General features: G+C 40.8%; 1 protein-coding gene across 4 annotated transcripts in view; it reads left to right on the forward strand.

Annotated features, from left to right (window-relative positions):
* Positions 1-20153, forward strand: part of LOC149310040 (condensin-2 complex subunit G2-like) — a 59826-nt gene that overhangs the window by 11539 nt on the left and 28134 nt on the right. For all 4 annotated transcript variants that reach the window (XM_089531443.1, XM_089531446.1, XM_089531444.1 and 1 more), the window contains exons 5-13: positions 1196-1356; positions 2001-2135; positions 3774-3868; positions 6475-6544; positions 7643-7729; positions 8631-8726; positions 13397-13522; positions 15314-15493; positions 16994-17146. In XM_089531443.1, coding sequence (XP_089387569.1) covers positions 1196-1356; positions 2001-2135; positions 3774-3868; positions 6475-6544; positions 7643-7729; positions 8631-8726; positions 13397-13522; positions 15314-15493; positions 16994-17146 — 1103 coding nt within the window. The remainder of the gene's footprint in view (positions 1-1195; positions 1357-2000; positions 2136-3773; positions 3869-6474; positions 6545-7642; positions 7730-8630; positions 8727-13396; positions 13523-15313; positions 15494-16993; positions 17147-20153) is intronic.

Raw genomic sequence — 20153 nt, forward strand, 5'->3', positions numbered from 1 at the left:
TGTTGATTATATGCCAATCAACTTTGTATTTTTGCATGAGAAAGGAGATACTGTATTTAAAACCAGAATGTCAGTTCTGAGAGTGATGGTAATTCTTTATGCTTTAACCCATAATTTCTCTAGATGCTCTTGCTTTATGATGCATCTTTAAAAACTGTATTATATTTTAGACAACTGTTTATTTCATAGTAGAGTCATGGATTCTTGTAACATAAAATTAAAAAAAAAATCTAAACTACTGATGTATATACCAGGTGATTAAAAAATAATGGCGTAAAAGTAATGCTGCTCTTATTTGGTTTTGCACCATTCCTTTTGAATCATTCTACACTGTTTCTCCTGAAAAGTTTGTAGCTTTTTAGCATGTGCATAAAAACGCTTTTCAAGTTTAAAGTACTTTAAAAGTTATATATGGGCTTTAGATTACAAATCAGTTTAAAATCAGTGTGCTAACTGGAATAACGTACATCCTATATTCTTTACGTTCATATACATCTTGATGATCAGTACACATTCTTCATGTGGGCATTTTTGAAGAAACAAATGGATTTGAAATATTGAAAATATATACGCAAAGAGACGGGGGAGACTGAGAGACCACTTTTTAGGATCAAATGGTGTCTGATGGATGTTTTTATAAAATAATACCATACATATTTCAAGCTGTAAAACATCAGTCTTGGGGGGACCATATGTCTTGCCTAAGTGGGGTTTATGGCTGAGTGGCGAAGTGAAGCCTGGTCTCCTCAGTCCCAAAACTGCCTCCAGATGCTGATTGAAGTCTTTCACACCCTTGGAACAAGTAGATAGAATGGGAAAAGTAAACCTGAACACCATTTGAGAACGCCTTAAAAGAGGATGTCTAAAACTATTAAGTGTTTTATTGTATGAGTACTTGTCAAATATTTCATGTTCATCATATTGTGCAAACATGCATATGGTACCAGACTTCAGTAGCTTCTTGCTGTATTATCTGAAAACAGAAATGATGGCAGTATAGTTATGGAATTAGCACAGTGACTTTAATATTAAAACAATTTTACTCAATGTTAGTTGTGTTGTGACTGATATTTGAGCTAACTGGGGATAGGGAAGGCATTCAGCTTTCTAGAGGAACATTCAGATTGGTGGCTGTCTTTTTTTTGTCTCAGAAATGTTGTTGTACTTTAAATATATTTGTTCATTTTTGTGGTAGGCATTCTTTATGCTTTACCTGACACTGAAAAGCCTTTGTTGGGAGCCATCCAGAGCCTGTGTGAACAGTGGTGGACAAAGGGACTTAAAGGAAAAGAACCATTTGGGAAAACTGCTTTCATCCTGTTTCTGAAAAACAGCCTTGAGAAGAAAACTGTTATGGTATGCTTCAAAATTTTAGAATTAGATTGGTTCTATAAATCAAATCATCTTGTTGTAGATCACAGCGGTTAAAGGGGGTCTTCCCTGCTCTTTTATGATGGAAAATTCATTCCTGAGGTTTATTAAAGCTGGGTGAAGTCAGATGCTTAAAAATATTGGCAGGGGTATATGACAGTAGAGAATTAGAATTTCCCTCCTCTGTATCCATGGAGTCTCCATCCATGGATTCAACAATCTATAGCTTGAAAATAATTTTTATTAAATTCCAAAAAGCAAACCTTGATTTTGCCTTTTTATATAAGAGGCATCATTTTACTATTCCATTATATATAATGGATTTTAGTAACCTGGAACCAAACCCCAGTAGATACCAAGGGCCTACTGTAAACCTACTACTGCTTAAGCAGAGCATTTTCAGACATCTTGGACCAAATATTTATATCCTCACCTTGAGATTCTTCAGTCTACTCATCGCAGAGTATACAGGATCAGCAACATCTAGTAGATTTTTCTTATATTCATACATAGATATTCATGGATGAGTTCTGGATCACAGTATTAGTTTGTATTATTCTGTTAATGGACTGGATTTATGTTCCTCTCATCATAATCCTCACCAAAATGTAATTGTGTGTCTCCCTTAGGGAGCAGATGTAATCCGTCTGTGGCATCTTCATCGGGCTTTATTGTGTTTTGATTACGATTCAGAGGAGAGTAACAAAGTGAAGGATTTGTTACTTCAGTGCTTTATGAGTGTTGGCCATATTAAAAAAGAAGAGGTAAGAGAGATTTTAAAAACTTTTAAAATAATGGTTTTAAAGTGGGTAAATGACAAAAAGAGGCAGAGATTCCCTTAAAAGAGGCAGTGATAATGCTGAGCTGAGACTTCTCATAAGTTATCCACATTGTCAAGAATCTGAGCAATGCAAAGTAGACTTACCAGTCCTTCAGTTCATTTCTTTGAAGGAAGTGGTTCTGATCTTTGGCTAATGTTTGAAAAATTGTGGCATTTGGCTACAACATGAGTGAACTGCGTTTTATCTTACCACATATACTCAGGTATAAGTCGACCCTGTGTATAAGTTGAGGGCAGCTTTTGGGGCAAAAATCAGGGAATTTGATGTGACCCATGGATAAATCGAAGGTAAAACTTAGGAGCATAGGGGGATTAATAAAAGAGACTCACTGGAGGAAGGTTGACCAAGCAGAGTCCTCTCCTGAAAGCCCTCCTTCCAGGCTCCACATGGGAGCTCTGCCCCAGTTGCTCCAAATGTTGCTAAGAGATCTCTCCCGGACTGGAGACAATTACTGGGATCCGGGTTCTGGCTTAAAGAAGCCCCTTCTTTTTTTTCTCCCTGGCGGCCCCCCTTCTCCCCACATCAGATGCCTCTCGAGGTACATCCAAGGTGGGAAGGAGGGTCAGGAAGCCAGAGCTCTCCCTCCACTCTCCCCTCCACCTTGAATGCCTGTCAGAATACATCCAAGTAGAGAGGAGGGTCAGGGAGCCAGAGCTAACCCTCCACTCTCCCCTCCACCTTGGATGCCTCTTAAGATATATCCAAGATGGGGAGGAGGGTCAGGGAGCCAGAGCTAACCCTCCACTCTCCTCCCCATCTTTGATGTATCCTAGGCATCCAAGGTGGAGAGGAGAGTGGAGGGTTAGCTCTGGCTCCCTGATCCTCCTCCCCACCTTGGATGCATCCTGAGCGGCGTCCAAGGTGGAGAGGAGAGTGGAGGGGTAGACCTGGCTCCCTGACCCTCCTCTCCATCTTGAATGTACTTCAAGAGGCATCTAATGTGGGAGGAGGGGGGCCGCCAAGAAGAAAAGGAAGAAAGGACTGTTTTAAACCAGAACCCGGATCCCAGTAATTGCCTCCAGTCTGGGTTTTTATGGTGCTCCAGTGGCCAAATGGGCAGAGGGGAGCCTCCTGGGCGAATGAAGCGGCAGATGTGGGAGAGATCTCTTGGCAGCATTTGGCGTGGAGCCTGGAAGGAAGGCTTTCAGGGAAGGACTTGCCTGGTCACCCTAGCTCTAATGAGTCTCTTTTACTCCCATCTGCTTTCTATTTTACTGTATTGCCTCATCTATAAGTCTACCTAGGATTTTGGAGTCCATTTTGGGGCATAAATTTCTTAACTTATAGTTGAGTATATACGGTATTTATATATTCTTTGCTTGAGGCTGTGTGCTGTTTTTTTTCTTTCAGGACGTTTTAAATACATAATTCTGCTGTAATGCCTATTTTATAAACATCCTTGAGTACATGCTGCGGGGCTTATTCCCAAGGAAGCTGGAATTCAGCCCTAACTATATCAGTACAAGCCATATGGCTGTTAAAATATTCTACTGCAATTTTTTTTAAAGGAAGTATAGCTATTTGTGGAATGATATTAGTTGTATGTATCTTCTTTTATAGGGAAGAAGATTCCTGAGTTTTCTTTTCACGTGGAATGTAAACTTTATTAAACTGATACATGGGACTGTGAAAAATCAATTGCAGTGTTTCCCTAGGTATGTTTCAATTAAGGCAATGCCCCCAGAGCCTTTTGCACAAAATGATAAGCCACAATTCTGAAAAAAGCCTTATTTATGGTTCATGAATGAGCATGCTAGTATACACATGGCTTCCACCACCAAACAGGTGCAGCTTCAGTAATCAGGAATCTATCCACTTTTTTGTTGCAGAAGTTGGAATTCTGTTCCAACTGTGCAACAACCCAAATACACACCTCTTCCTCTGTATCAATGGAGAGCAGAGGGTGAAAGAGAGGAGCATCCAGCTGTTTTCCTATGGATGATTACACAGCATCCTCAGGGACTGCCAGAAAACACACAGGAGATTTTGGAGAATGCCTGTTGCAGTGCATCCATCTAAGGGCCAAATTTTTGCTGCTCCTCTTCTTTCCATCAGCATAGAAATAGCCAGCTTGGGTGGGATGCTACACTGAAAAGGTGGGTGGATTTTCATCCAGAGAGGTATTGTAACTACATGCCAAAGACACCTGTTCTGTTGGTGATTCTCAGTGTTAGCATTATCTCTGAATCCAATGCCTGGCTTAGGAATCACAAGCCTACTGTATATACTCATGTATAAACTGAGGTCACGTTTGGGGGCCAAAAGTATGGATTTTGATATAACCTGTGGATAAGCCAAGGGAGTGGTTTGAGTGTTGGACTGGGACTCTGGAGACCAGGGTTCAATTGCCTGCTCAGCCATGAAATCAACTGGGTGACCCTGGGCAAGTCACATGCTCTCAGCTTCACGGGAAGACAATGGCAAACCTTTGAAGAAATCTTGTCCCGAAAATTGCATGATAGGGTCCCCTTAAGGTTGCCGTAAGTCAGAAACAACTTGAAGGCACACAACAACAAAACTTGAGGCTGCTCATTTTCCCACCTAGGCATTCAAAAAGCCACGTAATCACTCAGAGAAGAATAGCAGCTTCAGCAATAGCAACTTCATTTATATACCGCTTCATACTGAACTAAACAGTCTTTAAGCAGTTTACAACTGTAAGCTAGTTGCCCCCAACAAGCTGGGTACTCATTTTAGCAACCTCGGAAGGATGCAAGCATGAGTTGAGCTTGAGCCCTGGCTAGTGTTGAACTCCCAACCTTATGGTTTTGAGTGAATGGCTGCAGTACAGGCATTTAACCACTGCGCCACCAAGATGGTTCCTTCATTGCTAAAAGCTGAGGTACAGTATTAAATCTTAACCAAAAAAAAGAAAGAAAAGAAACCATCCCTTCTCTGAGTAGAAAGGTGAAAGACGAGAGCTTAGTAAATTTGAGGAGAACCTAAAAGAAGCACTGATCCCTTCTACTCTTTGCCATGGTGCTACTTCTGGTCTTTTTAAATGCCTGAGTAGAAGAAAGATGGTGGTAGCAGCTCTGTGGTGCTTCCCATGAAAGGAGCACTGAGAGACTAGAGGGGGTCAGTGCTTTTAGGTTCTCCTGGGCCAGGCTAAGCTCTCACCTTTCGCCACTCTACTGAGAGAAGGGGATGGTTCCCTTTTTGATAAAAGTTAAGGTACAATACTTAAATTGACCCATAGTTTTTGTTGCTGTTTTTGCCTAGGCTGCATCCATACAGCAGAAATAATGCAGTTTGACACCACATCAACTGCCATGGCTCAATGCTATGGAATTCTTGGAATTGTACTTTGTTGTGGCACCAAAGCAGAGCTCTCTCTTGGGGCAGGAGTATGTAAATAGCTAAGACTTCAGTGAGGACACCAAATGACTAAGGAGTTTATCACACATGAGGAAATTCTCTTAATTTCGAATGAAAAGAAAGTGGGGCCAGAATGCATTCACGTAAAGTTGCTAGTTTAGTGAAATTACGTGAATGCTCATTGTATTCGAACTGGCTCCCCATTGCCCAAAAATAGCATGCCATCGCCCGAATTTGCGTGTGGCAGTCTATCACGCAATAACGTGAAACCCCATGATTGCACTTGGACTGACTTCCCATTGCCCAAATTTGTGTGTGGCGGTCTATCACGCAATAATGTTAAACCCCATGATTGTGTTCAGATTGCCATTGGATTATACTTCCAATTTCTCTTGTCTGATAAACTCCTAAGGCAAATGAGATGGAGTGGTTGCCTCCACTGTGTGGAATGGTTGCTTCCACTTTGTTGCTAGAAGATATCTGCTCCTCTTGCCTGTTTGGACTTATCAAAATGACCATGCTAAGGTTGAGTGAGGGAGGTAAATGTCTCTTTATATGAAAATATGGTTCCAACAGTTCTCTTGCAAGACCCTTCATAAACAAACCACCATTGTATCCAACTGCATTTAATAACTGCAGTTCTGTACTAGCATGTATGCTGGCTGTGATTACCCAACAAAAAGAGCATTGCAGAAATTCACAAATACAATAATGAATTGAATCCTCTGTGTTTAGAGGTTGTAGACTACTGAAAGCAGATACTGAGATTTAAGACAAATGGATCTCATATTTTATTTTTCAATTGCTAAAATTGAAATTTTGTTTTGTGGATAAGTACAAAATGTCTGATTGGCTGTTAAAAGTAAAGAAATACAGGTATTTATATGTCTGATTTGTAGCTTCTGTTTTCTAACTCTAATTGTCTTGTAATATACTGACATAGGTCCTTGATGACGCATATTGCTGAAATTTATTTTCGAGCATGGAAGAAAGCTTCTGGGGAGATACTGGAGGTATATTGTTTAAAATTGCCACATCTTTTCCATTTCAAGATAGGATTTTTATTTTGTTCTACAAAACAACTGGTAATTTGTCTTTATTCTCTACTGTGTGTATTTTTGATCTTGAAATCAATGTGCTTGTAAGGGTTGGCAGATACCTAGTGAGGTGAAAGTCTTCCTTTATAAACTTGTACAGAAAGATCAATCTTAAATATATATCATTGCCAATTATGGCATGTAAAAGTGTGTATTCATGTTTTCAGTACAGTGACCAAATAGCCTTTCTTTACAGTGGAACACTTTTCAGGATAACAGGCAGTCATTATTTTTACTAGACTATTTATGAAAAGAAACAGTTGCGTAAAGCTCTCTTTGCATTAGATCCAAACAAAGGCAAATCGAAGTTGCTTCAGCTAGTTCTACTTATAATAGGTTCCTTTGCTTTTTTTAAAATGTTTATATGCTGCATCTCCTTAACAGAATGCAAGGTGGCTACCAGCAACTTATTTTTTTTTAAGTATCAGAAGAATAAAAGATGGAAAACTGAATCAGTCAGTAAAAATTATGTTATCAAACAGCCTCCTGCATCATAAGCCAGGAATGGACCTCTTCTGGCTTTTTGGATATTGTTGGATTGCAACTGCCAGCAGCATTAACTGGCTTAGCCAGAGGTGAGATGGCATAGGAGTTGTAGTTCAATAATATCTGGAGGGCCACAGGATCCCCACTCCTGGTTTAAACCATTCAGTTGGTGTTTAATCACACTTATGGGCCCGGCATCCTCCTAAAACAACATTTTAGCAGCTTGGCTGCCCAGTGCTGTTTCTGCAGGTGCAAGTTGTTGTGAGACTTCTTGAGGCACTCAGCATTAATAACATGCCTGGGCATCTCTTTCTGACCTCAAGAGTGGCACCAGCCGACAAATGGGGATTGCATGACGAGTCAGCTGCCCAGCGTTCACTTCAAGAGCAAAAAAGTTGCAGGAGGGGAGAATTTGGGGCCAAAATACTTCAGTGGCAAAAAGGAGTATTCTGGCAAGTGAGGACGGGGCTAGAGTCATCTGCTTTGAGTTTTGTATATTAACTAGGGTGTGTTTTATTCTTATTTTAGGTAATTGAACATAGCTGCATTCAGGATTTCATGCATCATGCAATTCATCTCCCCAGGAAGTCTCCATTGCACCCCAAAGTGCGAGAGGTGTGTGTGGATTATTGCCATAGAAACAGTGATTTTCAGACTTCCTAAATTTTGGAATCCTTTCCTGTGTTGACCTGTATCCTGAGAAATCCTCATGTATTCATGTGTTACTTAGGATTCCCTGGTATTCTCTGTTTTTGTACATCCTCCACTTGCAAAACCAGTGCAATGGATAAATGAAATTTTATTTTTTAGTTATGGTTACCTCTTATTTCACCTTGAGGGAATTCCAGGCATTTTGCATGGTTTACCCGCTTTTATCCTCGTAACAACCCTGTAGTGTAGGTTCAGCTTACGCTGGAACTAACCCAAAGTCACCCAGTGAGTTTCATGGCTCACTGAAGGAGCTGAACCTGGGACCTCCTAATTTTATTAGACATTCTAAACATAATTTTAAAATGATTTAATAATGAGTTATTTTTCCTAAAGAAAAAAAGAATATCTTGACATTAGGAAATCCATTATGATTTGACAATTATAATGTCATATTTTGAGTTTGTATTTCAGCCTGCAAAAGTTTTTGAGATAACTGTTTTAAAAAACCAGTTTGACATGTGGGATGGTTAGGTCACTCTTCAAAAAACTGAAGCCTATCTCCCCCTCATTCACTCAGAGCTTAGTTCATGTGGATGGATGGATGGATGGATGGTGCTGCTCTTTTCCAATAACTAATTGAAACATCTGTACTTACATTCTCTTCAATAATTGTGGGTGAAGAGATGGAGAACCTTTTGTGGGCTTAGCTACCTACACTGAGCTACAGCGTTTTGTAAGCATCCCTTGTATAAACATACTGTCTTTGCCTACACAAACCATAGAAATTGTTATTTTGCTGATGAGCTGCATTTCTTAAATAGCATGTGAAATGATATAACATTTATTTTGCTTTTTGTTTTGTCAGTTGCTGAGCTATTTCCACAAACAAAATAAATGCCGTCAAGGAGTTGAGGAAGTTCTTTACAGACTTTATCAGCCTCTTCTTTGGAGAGCGCTAAAGGTAATTCTTTCTCAGTAATGTAACACATTGTAGATACTTTTATTATGGATGCCTTCTCCTTAGAAGCCTGGTTGGTACAGGCACTAGTTTAATTTTGGCACTAAAAAAACTCAATAACTTATTATTAATGCCTTGGGAGCCCAATTGATTCCCCCCCCCCCCCCCCCCGGTTCAAAATGCACATGTCTGTAGTTTTAAATTGTCTTGGCCTTTTTGGGCCATTTTTACCAGTCAAATTGTCAATATGCTTTCTGCCAATTTAAATTATTTTTTGTTTTAAAAATGTAAATTGTTTTAAACGGTTTAAACTGATTTTACTAGTGAAATGCCCTCAGATCCCATGATTATACTGCTCCTAATGAACACACTGGGAGACCATTACAGAGTTTTCCAGAAGTTTTATATATCTGCAGGTGCTCCCTTTTTACCTAGATCTAGGGAATGATTAAGAGCTAGCATGGTATAGTGGTTTGAGTATTGGACTATAGCTCTGGAAGATTGGGGTTTGAATCCTGGTTCGGGCATGTAAACCCACTTGGACAAGTCACACTCTCTCAGTCACAGAGGATGGCAAGGGCAAATTCCTCCCTCCTCCTTGAAGACATTTGCCAAGAAATCCCCATGATAGGTTTGCCATAGGTCAGAAAGGACTTGAACGCGAACAGCAGCAAGAAAGGGAAAACTGGTATAGGATCAGAGTAGGACACAAATGACCACTACCTGTGCATCTGTTTGTGGTTCTGACTTTTATATGCCTTTCTTTGTGATTATTCAGTGGATAGTTTAAATGGCAGTGATAACATTATTATAATAATAATAACTTTATTACATCCATTTGGCCAGCACAAGTGTAACATTTATTTAGAATATGTACTCATATTCCTAGTGTGACTCTATCAATCTTGCATTCCTTTGATCATTGTGAGCCGTGTCACTGAGTAGTTTGATGCATACGTCAAAGGCACACTTATAATAAGCTTTATGATGGTCTACCAAGTTATGAGATTATAAAGCAATTGTGTACGCAGTCCTTTGCCACTGTTTTTGCACTGTGAAATTTATTATGGGTGCTTTTTCTGAAGCCAAGCTGTCTTGACTATTTGGCATCAAGTCTTAATTTCACAAATCACTTCATTTTAAGCGATGCTTTGTTACTCATTCATGAAATCCATTTTACTCAGAGTTGTATGTGTGCCTTGATTCTGAAATGTAGTACAATCACATAAATATAACTTTAAGATCACTATTCTCCTTTTTCCAAAAGGATGTCAGCTTTCTTTGTTGAGAAAATAAAAAAAATTCTGTTTCTTGAAACTATGTCGCCAGTACCAACAGAAATAAACAGTGCAAACATATTTGGCCAATGCTAGTACTGCATTGCCAATCCCAAAACTGGAGAAGGGAGTATTGTGTCCTGAATACTTTACAGTTCCTCTTTATGATTTATGGAAACAACTTAAATTATGCAATAGAAAAATAAATAAATCATGTTATCTGAAATAAAACATGTGATGATATGTCCCGTTTATAGAATCTGACTTACGTTGATAAAGAAGTTATAGTGTCTTGGTGCATAATTTTCATCTCTTTAAGCCCAGACTATATAGTACACTGAAATGTTGTTGTTTTTGTGTGCCTTCAAGTATTTTCTAACTTATGGCAACCCTAAGACGAACCTATCATGAGGTTTTCTTGGCAAGATTTGTTCACAGGGGTTTGCTATTGCCTTCCCCTGAAGCTGAGAGGATGTGACTTGCCCAAGGTCAACCAATGGATTTCATGGCGAAGCTGGGAATTGAAACTTGGTCTCCACAGTTATAGGCCCCATACAGACAGGCCAAAATAAAGCTGCTTCAGGTCACTTTGGAGGTATGCTGTTTAAATGATGCATGTGTCCTAAGAGCCAGGAAGCCATGCCAAAGCCACGATCCAGTCCTAAGGACTGGAGCGCAGCTTCCGGACTCTTAGGATGCATGCATCATTTAAACAGCATACCTCCAAAGTGACCCAAAGCAGCTTTATTTTGGCCTGTCTATATGGGGCTATAGTCACTACACCATGCTGGCTCATTAAGTAACACAAAACCTATCTATTCCCAAGCAAGTATGTTAAGGAGTGCCATGTTAACTTGTTATGTTGTATTTCTCCAGAATCCTTTCAGAATAACCAGGAAATTTGGTCATTAAGTTTGTGCTAAACTTGATCCATTGCTAATAATGCAAGGTGTTCAGTCCATCCAATGGATAGGGGCAACTCTGTTGCATATAAAACTTATGCAAGTGACGGACACAGCAAGAGAAAACAGAAGCAGATTGAAGAAAGAGGAGATTATCTTTTTGGTGCTTGCGAAATGCAAACCAGTGTGATATAATAGTTTGAGCACTAGACTATGACTGGAGACCAGGATTCAAATCCCCACTCAGGTACCCTGTTTGGTGACCTTAGGCAAGACACACACTCTCAGCCTCAGAGAAAGGCAAACCCTTTCCAAGAAAAGCCTGTGATAGGTTTGCCTTAGGGTTGCAATAAGTTAGAAATAACTTGAAAGCACAAAACCACAGAAAATATGGACTGTTTACAAAGAATAAACAAGAGCTCTCATGCTGGAATGGTAGAGCAGAGAGGTCTTAACCTCAAGAAAAAGCACTTTGTGCTTCGTTGTTAAACATTTTTCAAGTTACGTGTTTTGGGTGCCTGGAAATATAAAAGCAGTTAGCTTACTGTAATAAGCAGGATCCCTTACTGATGGTTGTACAGAAAAGGACGAAATACAGGTGCCATTCTTTTTAAGAAGTTTTGAAATTTCTGTATAGGCATACTTCCATTAACAATGCTGCTGACTAACATCTTTTTATAATTTCTTTTAAATACATGCTCCCCTTTCCTCCTTATCCAGGAGCACTGGCGTTGAGAGGATGGTGAAGGAGGGCTGGGGAAACAGAGACTTTTAGTGCTGGGTTGCAGCCATGTGCCTGCAGTAAAAAATACAATAAGGCTTGAGCTGGGAAAGAATCAGACTCTGCTCTAGCCGATCCTACTGTAGCTGTGTGTGCCTGCATACGAAAGGCAAAGCAAACAGCATCCCTTACTGAGCATGTATAAGCAGCCAGAGAGAAAGGGGGAAAGCAGATAGGTCTGCCTCACTAGCGACTCCTAGTATGTTTTAAAAGCTGTCATTAGTTTTCAAAATGGAAACCATCATAGTGAAGGCTGTTGAAAGTAAGTCATCCTTGGATGCATTTTATAAGAAGCCCTCAGGTTATGTCTAGAAGAATTTAAAAGTTTTTGTTTACCTATGCAAAGCTCATCTGATGTGGTCAGTTTCACACATTCATATTACTTATTTTGAATTGAATGTTTGCTGAAACACATTGAACTGCTTTTCTTTTTTTAGTGCAGGATCCTTTCCCTTTTCTTTCCTTGTTATTTCTGCCTCTGGTACCAAATTTTCTGATAAAGAATACCCATCTACTTCATTAAATGAGGTATGCCTATAATTTGAAACCAATTATTAGATAACATCATTGGATGTACAAAATTAAGGTTTGCTCTTGTCCTAGCTGCTTTGCCAAAATGTTCTAGGCTTTGCCAAAATATTCCAGGCCTTGCCAAAATAATAAATTCTCAAGCTCTGAAGTCTACTTGAAAGCTTGTTTGATTACTAAAGTACGGGTAGATATGTGAGTCCCCCTGTGGCAATTGGTTCACATTAGCCAATTGTTGGGATAGCTGTAGTAGGGAGGCTGTAGTGACCAGTGCTGCATGGGGATTACTAAATTATTGGATAGAAATTTTAAATGCCACAGTGAAGGCTGGTGGAGTATTCAGGGGAAAACATTTTGCAAGTTTGGGTAATCATTAAATCTTTTTAAAACTGATAATGATCCACTTTTCCTGTATTAGAGGAAGACAGCTTTCTGGTATGTTGATCATCCCATTTCCTGTAACAGGCAGGAAGTAAACTAAAGGGGTTTCCTTGGGATCTCGTAAAGTGCAATAGCACGCTCTACCAAAACAGCCTGTTTGCTGATTTGGCTCCAAACAAAACATCATTTGTGCTCTTACTCTTTGCCTATCACACCACCGTTTGTCTTCATTTCTCTCTCATCCTCAGTTGTGTCCTGCAAAGGAATAAAGGGGTTCTTTTATCTTTCTTTCCTTCCTTCCATCTTCCCTCTTTTCACCTCTAATTTCAAACCCCTCAGCAGTGTCTGTGCATCACAGCAAGGAGGGAGACAACATGGATTTTTTGAAGGATTCCTGGTACTCTTCCATGACAGCTTTTGTGTCATCATATCTTTATTTTTACTGAATGATTATCAAGTTTCTCACCATAATATTTGCCCTCAGTTTTTACAACTACCTATTATTTTCCCTTCCTCATTGACTTTCTGGTAATTATAATGGTGAAAAATGAATTTCAGGCTCCAGTTTTTAGTTAGAAAGTTGTTACCACAATTAGCTGGAAAGGATGCAGTTTGAAAAGAGAAGGGATCAAAAATTGCTGGTTTGCAGGTAACCGTGCGTCTTCTCTCTTCTTTCTGCACTCTGAAGGAGTGGCCTCTGGAAGTGAGGCAAACACAGCAAAGCTAATGTTGGGCCTGCGGTTTTCTTTTCTGACCTTGAGGAATTTGGTTACTTATCTGAGCCCTTTCCCTCCTGTGTAACAGGCCAGAAACTCAGAAGTTCGATCAAATGCAGCATTACTGTTTGTTGACGCATTTCCTATTTTGGATCCTGGTTTGGATAGAGAAGATACTGATAACGAAATCCAAAGGCAATTTGATGAACTTTTCGTAAGTACTTTTTGTGTTGTCTCTAAAAACCTCTTCCATCAAACTGGTTTTATTTAAGGGCCAGTATAGGCAGCCCTAAAGGGGCAGCTTGACATCACCCCTCTGATTGCCAGATTGGGGCTGCGGAAACCACATGCCATGGCCCCAATCTGGTGTTTTTCCAGCCCAAAAAGAAGCGGTAAAATGCTACTCCTTTTTGGGGTGGAAAAAAGCTACCCTTTCCATCACCGTGGTGCCTTTTTGGCCCTCCTGTGGCGTATAAACACTGCACCATCTGAGCACCGCAATGCTGCCTGCCATTTGGTCAGGGTGGCAGTGTGACATGGCTTGAAGGTGGTGTCGTGATATGTGTCATCTAAACGCCATACCCCCCCATTCCACCCCTAAGCTGACATATTATACCAGTCTGTTTTGCCCCTAAGTTTCACAAACCCTTAACAGAAGCAAGAGGACATTTTTACTTGCACGTGAAATAAGGGATTAGACATCTTAGAAGTTAGAAGGTTTTCTTCTTGCAAGCAAGAAATATTGCTTTACTTTGTACCCTTCAATATTAATGAAAGCTAGCACTGCATGGATTTAATGAAGTGGGCTGTAGTCCCAGAGAGGTTATGCCACAAGGGCCATAAGACTATTTGTCATAATTAAGCTTTTTAGAAAGTGAAAAGCCTGATAACCTAATTCCTTATAGGATTGGATAACACTGTATAGGATTTCCAGCATAATAGTGAATGTTGATCTTTCCATTCTTTCAGTAACAGAATGTAACTTCCTTAGGTTCAAAATCTAAATAATGAACGCCTAGGGCTGGTGTACACTTAAATGTATTACAGTCGGCCCTCCTTGTCCCCAGATACAAGCATCCACATCTTGAAAATACACTTGTCCCTCCTCATTCACTGGGGTTACAGGACCCCTGTGAATGTGGAAAAAATGCAAATACAGTGCGCCCGCATTATACACAGCTTTGAGCTTATGCGCTCAAGCCCCGCGTGTGGAAGGGGCAGTGCGTCCCATTCAGATGAATGGGGTGCGCGCCTTCATGCCGCCACACATGGGGCTCAAGCACAGGCGAAATTCGCCTTATGCGGGGGGGGTGTGTGTGTCCAGAATGGATCCCCCGTGTAAGGCGAGGGTCCACTGTAACAAAAACACTATGTTTTTACCTGAGAGAACTCCTCTCTAGGAATCTCTAGGTCTTCCAGTGCAACTCTGTGGTCAGCATCTGCCAGATGTTGACCATAGAACTGTGCTGTAGGAGCTACAAATGCCTAGTGGTGTGTTCTCTCTAAGAATCTCTAGGTCTTTCAGTGAGACTTTTGGTTAAAGTTGATCGTAGTTGCACTGGAGGATCTAGATAATCCTAGAGAGAACATATTAATCAAATCTGTGAATAATCAAATCTGCAAAAGTCAAACCCACATGATTTTGCCATTTTATATAAGGGATGCTGTTTTACTAGCCATTGTATTTAATGGGACTTGAACATCTGAATCACTTGTGATGGATTCACATTCTATTCAAATAGGATGAGGAGTATTTTAATCGTTTAGGTAAGCCCACAGACTGCTAAATTACTGCAATGGCAATGGGATCATTCGAAACCGAGATAAACTTCTAATCTAAGCATAGAAGAGGTAAGAAAAGTTCCCTTTTCTGAAGATGTTTAAAGCACCATCTTCTAAGAAGGCCATGCTGTCAAAATTATTTTGGGCTGCCTATTTGCATAGAAGAAGGCAAATTATGACAATATTCGTTATTTTTTAAATTCTTCCTCTCCCCATTTGTTAGAGTCTCTTGGAGGATCCTCAGCCTCTCGTCCGTTCAACTGGAGTGCTTGGTGTTAGTAAAATAGCATTCAGATATTGGGAAATGATTCCTGCAAGTGTGCTTACTGATCTCTTGAAATCTCTAATTGAAGATCTTGCGTGTGATGCAACATCAGCTGATGTTCGATGCTCTGTTTTTAAGGTAAGTATTCTTGGAATTAAGTTAAGTCTCTTCCCTTTAAAGAAAATCTTGTTTCTCTTTGAGTTACAGATTTATGACCCATGTAAAATAACCCTCATTGCAGAATGATGGTATTCACAAGTAAATGGCAAACTATATGCTGTAATATACAGTCAGCCCTCGGTATCTGTAGGGGATCCCTTCTGGATCCCCCATCTTAGATACCAAAATCCACAGTTGCTCAAATCCCATCGTCCTTAATGGCAGCAAGCCACGTGGCTGCGTTGCCATTAGGGATAATAGGACTGAAGTCCTCCTTCCTTCCTTCCTTCCTTCCTTCCTTCCTTCCTTCCTTCTTTTCTCCCTCCCTCTCTCTTCCTCCTTTCCTTCCTTCTTCCCTCCCTCTCCAAGGCTTTTGCCCCGGGCTTAGCTCTGGAGGCGGAGGATGGAGCCTATTGGCCAGAGGGAGCTGGGGCCGGGATTGGGTCTTGGAGCTCTCAGGCCCAACACCCAGGATTGAACTTCCAGGCCCCGAGACCGAAGCCCCATCTTTCTTCAACTGATGGGGCTCCAGCTTCTGCCTCCAAAGCCAAACCTGGGGCACAAGACTCAGAGAAGTAGGGAGAAAGGTAGGGAAGGAAGGTAAGAAGGAAAAGGGGGGACAGAGGTAGAGGGGAAGGGAGGGAGGAAAGGAGGGGGGAATGGAAGGAAGGAAGCGGGAGGGAGGGAGGACTTCATTTGCATTGTCCCTAATGGTGGCACAGCTGCCTGCACGTGCCGCCACTGGGGACAATGAGGGCTTGCTGTCGGCGGATGCTCAAATTTGCGGATGGCAAGCCCACAGATACTGAGGTCCCACTGTGCATGAATCCTTATTCCTTTCGTGTTCCATGAGCATAAGGTCAAACAGTTTTGGGGAATGGAGGCAGTTTAGCACAGTTCTGCCCTCACCTGGCCCAATAGAATAGCCCACCAGCTTGTTTTTTTACAGATAATACTTGTTCCTTTGCCAGTCTTTTAATGATAGAAATTTTAAAAGACGGGTAGGGTGGCAAAGATAGTTTGCCACCATGCTGCAGATTAATGGTAAACTTGTGTGAGAGTGGAAACTACATCTGATTGGAAATGAGAATGCGATCTTAATAACTAGAAAAATATAGTGAACTTTTCCAAAGCATAAACATACGATAACAAAATTTGTACCTTGAGACTGAAACCTTCAGTAGCTGTGCTGTGCCTTAAAAACTTTTGCTTTGTGCTGCCATAAATATATTTTCTGTCTTTGTTCCAGTCCAGCTGTATGTTCCAAGAAAGAATATTAATAGAGAATTTTTAGAAGCACAACACATACCACTTTGCATTTAAACATCACATTTTAATAAAATGAGTTGCTTTGCTGTTGTCATTCTCCAGGGCCAGTTTTCCGTGCTGCATGTATTTAGCAATTAGAATAGTTTCAGTCCTGTATCCCCTGTTTTCTTGTGATAACCTTTTATTGGTATTTTTCTTTCTGTCTTGCAGTGCTTGCCTATAATTTTGGACAACGTACTAAGCCACCCGTTATTGGAACAGCTCCTGCCAGCTCTGAAATACAATCTCCATGACAATTCAGAGAAAGTTAGAGTGGCTTTTGTTGATATGTTGCTGAAAATTAAGTCTGTCAAGGCTGCTAAGGTAGGATAAATTAGGTTTGCTAGGCTGAAGACAGGACACACAGAACTAGGCAATTTATTTCATGAGATGTGCATTCATCAATATTTCAACAATCTTAAAAGGAAAGGGGTAAAAGTAACCCATTAACACTTCATGCCAAACTATTTACTATTGTTGCATTTTAAATTAATCAATGCCCAGATAGTTTAAATATCTTTTTCCCTCCAAGTTTTCTCACAATTATCTTGATAGTGCAGCAATCAAGTAAAGACTGAATGGTGGTATTTAATTATCTCCTGATTATTTTTTTTAATATAATGAGAACTTCTTATGTGTCAGTCAGAAATAGCTTGATATTTTATAGCTGCAAAATTAAACTGTCTATAAATGGATAATATCTGAGACACCAGCTAGGTGTTGATTTGATGATGGGAGTTTGAGATGTTGCTGAATTGTTTACAAGGGTATAGAACAAAGAAGAATAATGTTCCAGTGATTTTGAGAAAATGGATGCTGTCATTTTATGCTTAGTACAGCAAATCAGATCACAGGGGTACTGGTAAATAAGTGTTTGCATGCCTATATGCTCTGTTGAATTCTTTAGCCTAAATCCAATTACCAGGCCCTACCTGAGAAGCTCCAGTAAATCGAAGGTTGAATGCTAAGACAACATTTATGTAAACCTTGTTAATATTTACTTATTTGTATCCCACTTTTCCTCCAGTACTGGGATTCAAGGTCTCTTAAAACATTAAAACAAAGATGGTTAAAAGCACTTACAAAGATAGAAATAAAAACATATTAAAAGTTATTGCAATTAAACTATTCCTAGAATTAAAATTGTCTGAAATGAACCCATTAAAAGACAAAAAAAAGTAAAGAAAAAGAAGCATCAGCAGAAGATCACACTGTTAAAAGCTCTTGCAGTAAGTTCCTAAAAGCCTAAAAGGATGCAGTTGATCTTGCCTCTTAAGGAGTGAGTTGTAAACCTGAGAGCTGCTGCTGAGAAGACCCTCTCCCATGTTTCCGCCAAGTGTGCTTTGAAAGGTGGTAGAACTCTGAGAGAAGGGTCTCTGCCAAAAAAAACCTTAGAGTCCAGGCAGTCTGACATAGAATGAGATGGTCCTTCGGTTAGCTTGGGCCCAAGTCACAGTGGCGTCAGTAGCTAGGCTATCACCCAGTGTGGAGGGCTGCTGACTGCTTTGGCTACACTCCCTTCCCTCCCCAGCCACTGTTACCTTGGCTGGACAAGTGAGGCAGTGGGAGGGGATAGAGTGGCTGCATTCAACCTTCCTGCTGCTCTGTCACCAGGCTTCCTCCCCAGGGATAAAGCCCGACTATGGAGGAGCTGGAAAGGGTGCACATTCATCCCCTTCCTCCTATGATGGAGCAGCTGGGAGGGGCACTTGTTCATTCCTCCTGCTGCTCTGTTGCTATTATTATTATTATTATTATTATTATTATTATTATTATTATTCTTTATTTCTAAAGCGCTGTAATTATACACAGCGCTGTACAAAGTCAGTAAAATTAAGGAATATATAAAAGCCTGCCCAAGGCGTACACTCTAAAAGTAATAACAATTGGATAGAGGAAAAGATAAAATTACAATATAGGAAAGAAAAAACAAGTTAAAAAACATCAGCTATAAAAGCAAATCACATCAAACATTATCAGACAGCCAGATGACAATCACAAATTCCCTGAGAACGCTTCCCTAAACAATATGGTTTCCAGCTCAGCCTTAAAACTGGTTAGGGAAGTGATGAGCCATGCATGCAGAGGAAGAAGGTTCCAGGAATGAGGGGCAGCAAGAGAGAAGGGATGGATCCAGGACGGGGCAGAAAAAATCCTGGGTTGAGAGAGGAGACTTTGCCTACCAGAGGGGAGAGTGCGAGTAGGGATGTAGGGAGAGAGAAGATCAGTTAAATAAAGAGGGGCCAGCGCATGCAGGGCTTTAAAGGTGAGTAACAGAAGTTTGTATCTGATGCGGAAAGGAAGAGGGAGCCAGTGAAGGGAAGACAACAGAGGAGAGACATGATCATAACGGCGAGCAAGTGAAATAATGCGTGCAGCTGAATGCTGAACAGAAATTAATGGGTGGAGGTGAGTGAGAGGAAGCCCTGCCAGGAGGAGGTTACAGTAGTCTAGTCGTGAGACCACTAGGGCATGGACCAGTGTTTTTGTGGTAGAAGCTGAGAGATATGGACAAATTTTGGCAACATTATAAAGAAAAAATCTACAGACCTTGGCTGTAGTCTGGATCTGAGGGATAAATGACAAAGAGGAGTCAAAAATGAAACCAAGACTGCGGGCTTCCTGGACCGGCTGGATCGAGATGTTATTGACGGAAATAGAAAAGGAGTAGTGAAGGGTGGGCTTAGGTGGGAAAACAAGAAGCTCGGTCTTGGACATATTGAGCTTCAGACGCCGATGGTGCATCCAGTGGGAGACAGCTGTTAAACAGGATGACACTTGCTGTTCTAGCTCTGGTGAAAGATTAGGGGTGGAAAGGCACAGCTGGGTATCATCGGCGTATAAATGGTAGGAGAAACCAAAAGAACTAATAAGTTTGCCAAGGGAGAGTGTGTATAAAGAGAACAAAAGGGGACCCAAAACAGAGCCCTGAGGAACTCCAACAGATAAGGGGACAGAGGATGAGGTCTGACCACCCAAGACCACTGTAAAAGATCTATCTGACAGGTAAGATGTGAACCAGTTGAGAACAAGGCCCGAGAAACCAAGGTCAGAGAGTACGTCTATTAGGAGACAGTGGTCCATGGTGTTGAAGGCCGCAGACAGATCGAGAAGGACAAGGATAGAATAGAGGCCATTCGCCTTGGCCCGCAAAAGATCATTCGAGATCTTAGTGAGGGCCGTCTCTGTGGAGTGCCGTGGGCGAAAACCAGACTGGATCCAGAATGGAGTTGGTTTCAAGAAACTCAAGACAGCATGAATAGACAACTCGTTCCAACACCTTAGAAAGAAAAGGAAGAAGAGAGATTGGACGATAGCTAGCCAAGGAAGA

This window comes from Sceloporus occidentalis, unplaced genomic scaffold (assembly GCF_023333645.1).
Source record: "Sceloporus occidentalis isolate IW3139 unplaced genomic scaffold, rSceOcc1.0.p SCAF_7, whole genome shotgun sequence".
NCBI lineage: Eukaryota > Metazoa > Chordata > Lepidosauria > Squamata > Phrynosomatidae > Sceloporus > Sceloporus occidentalis.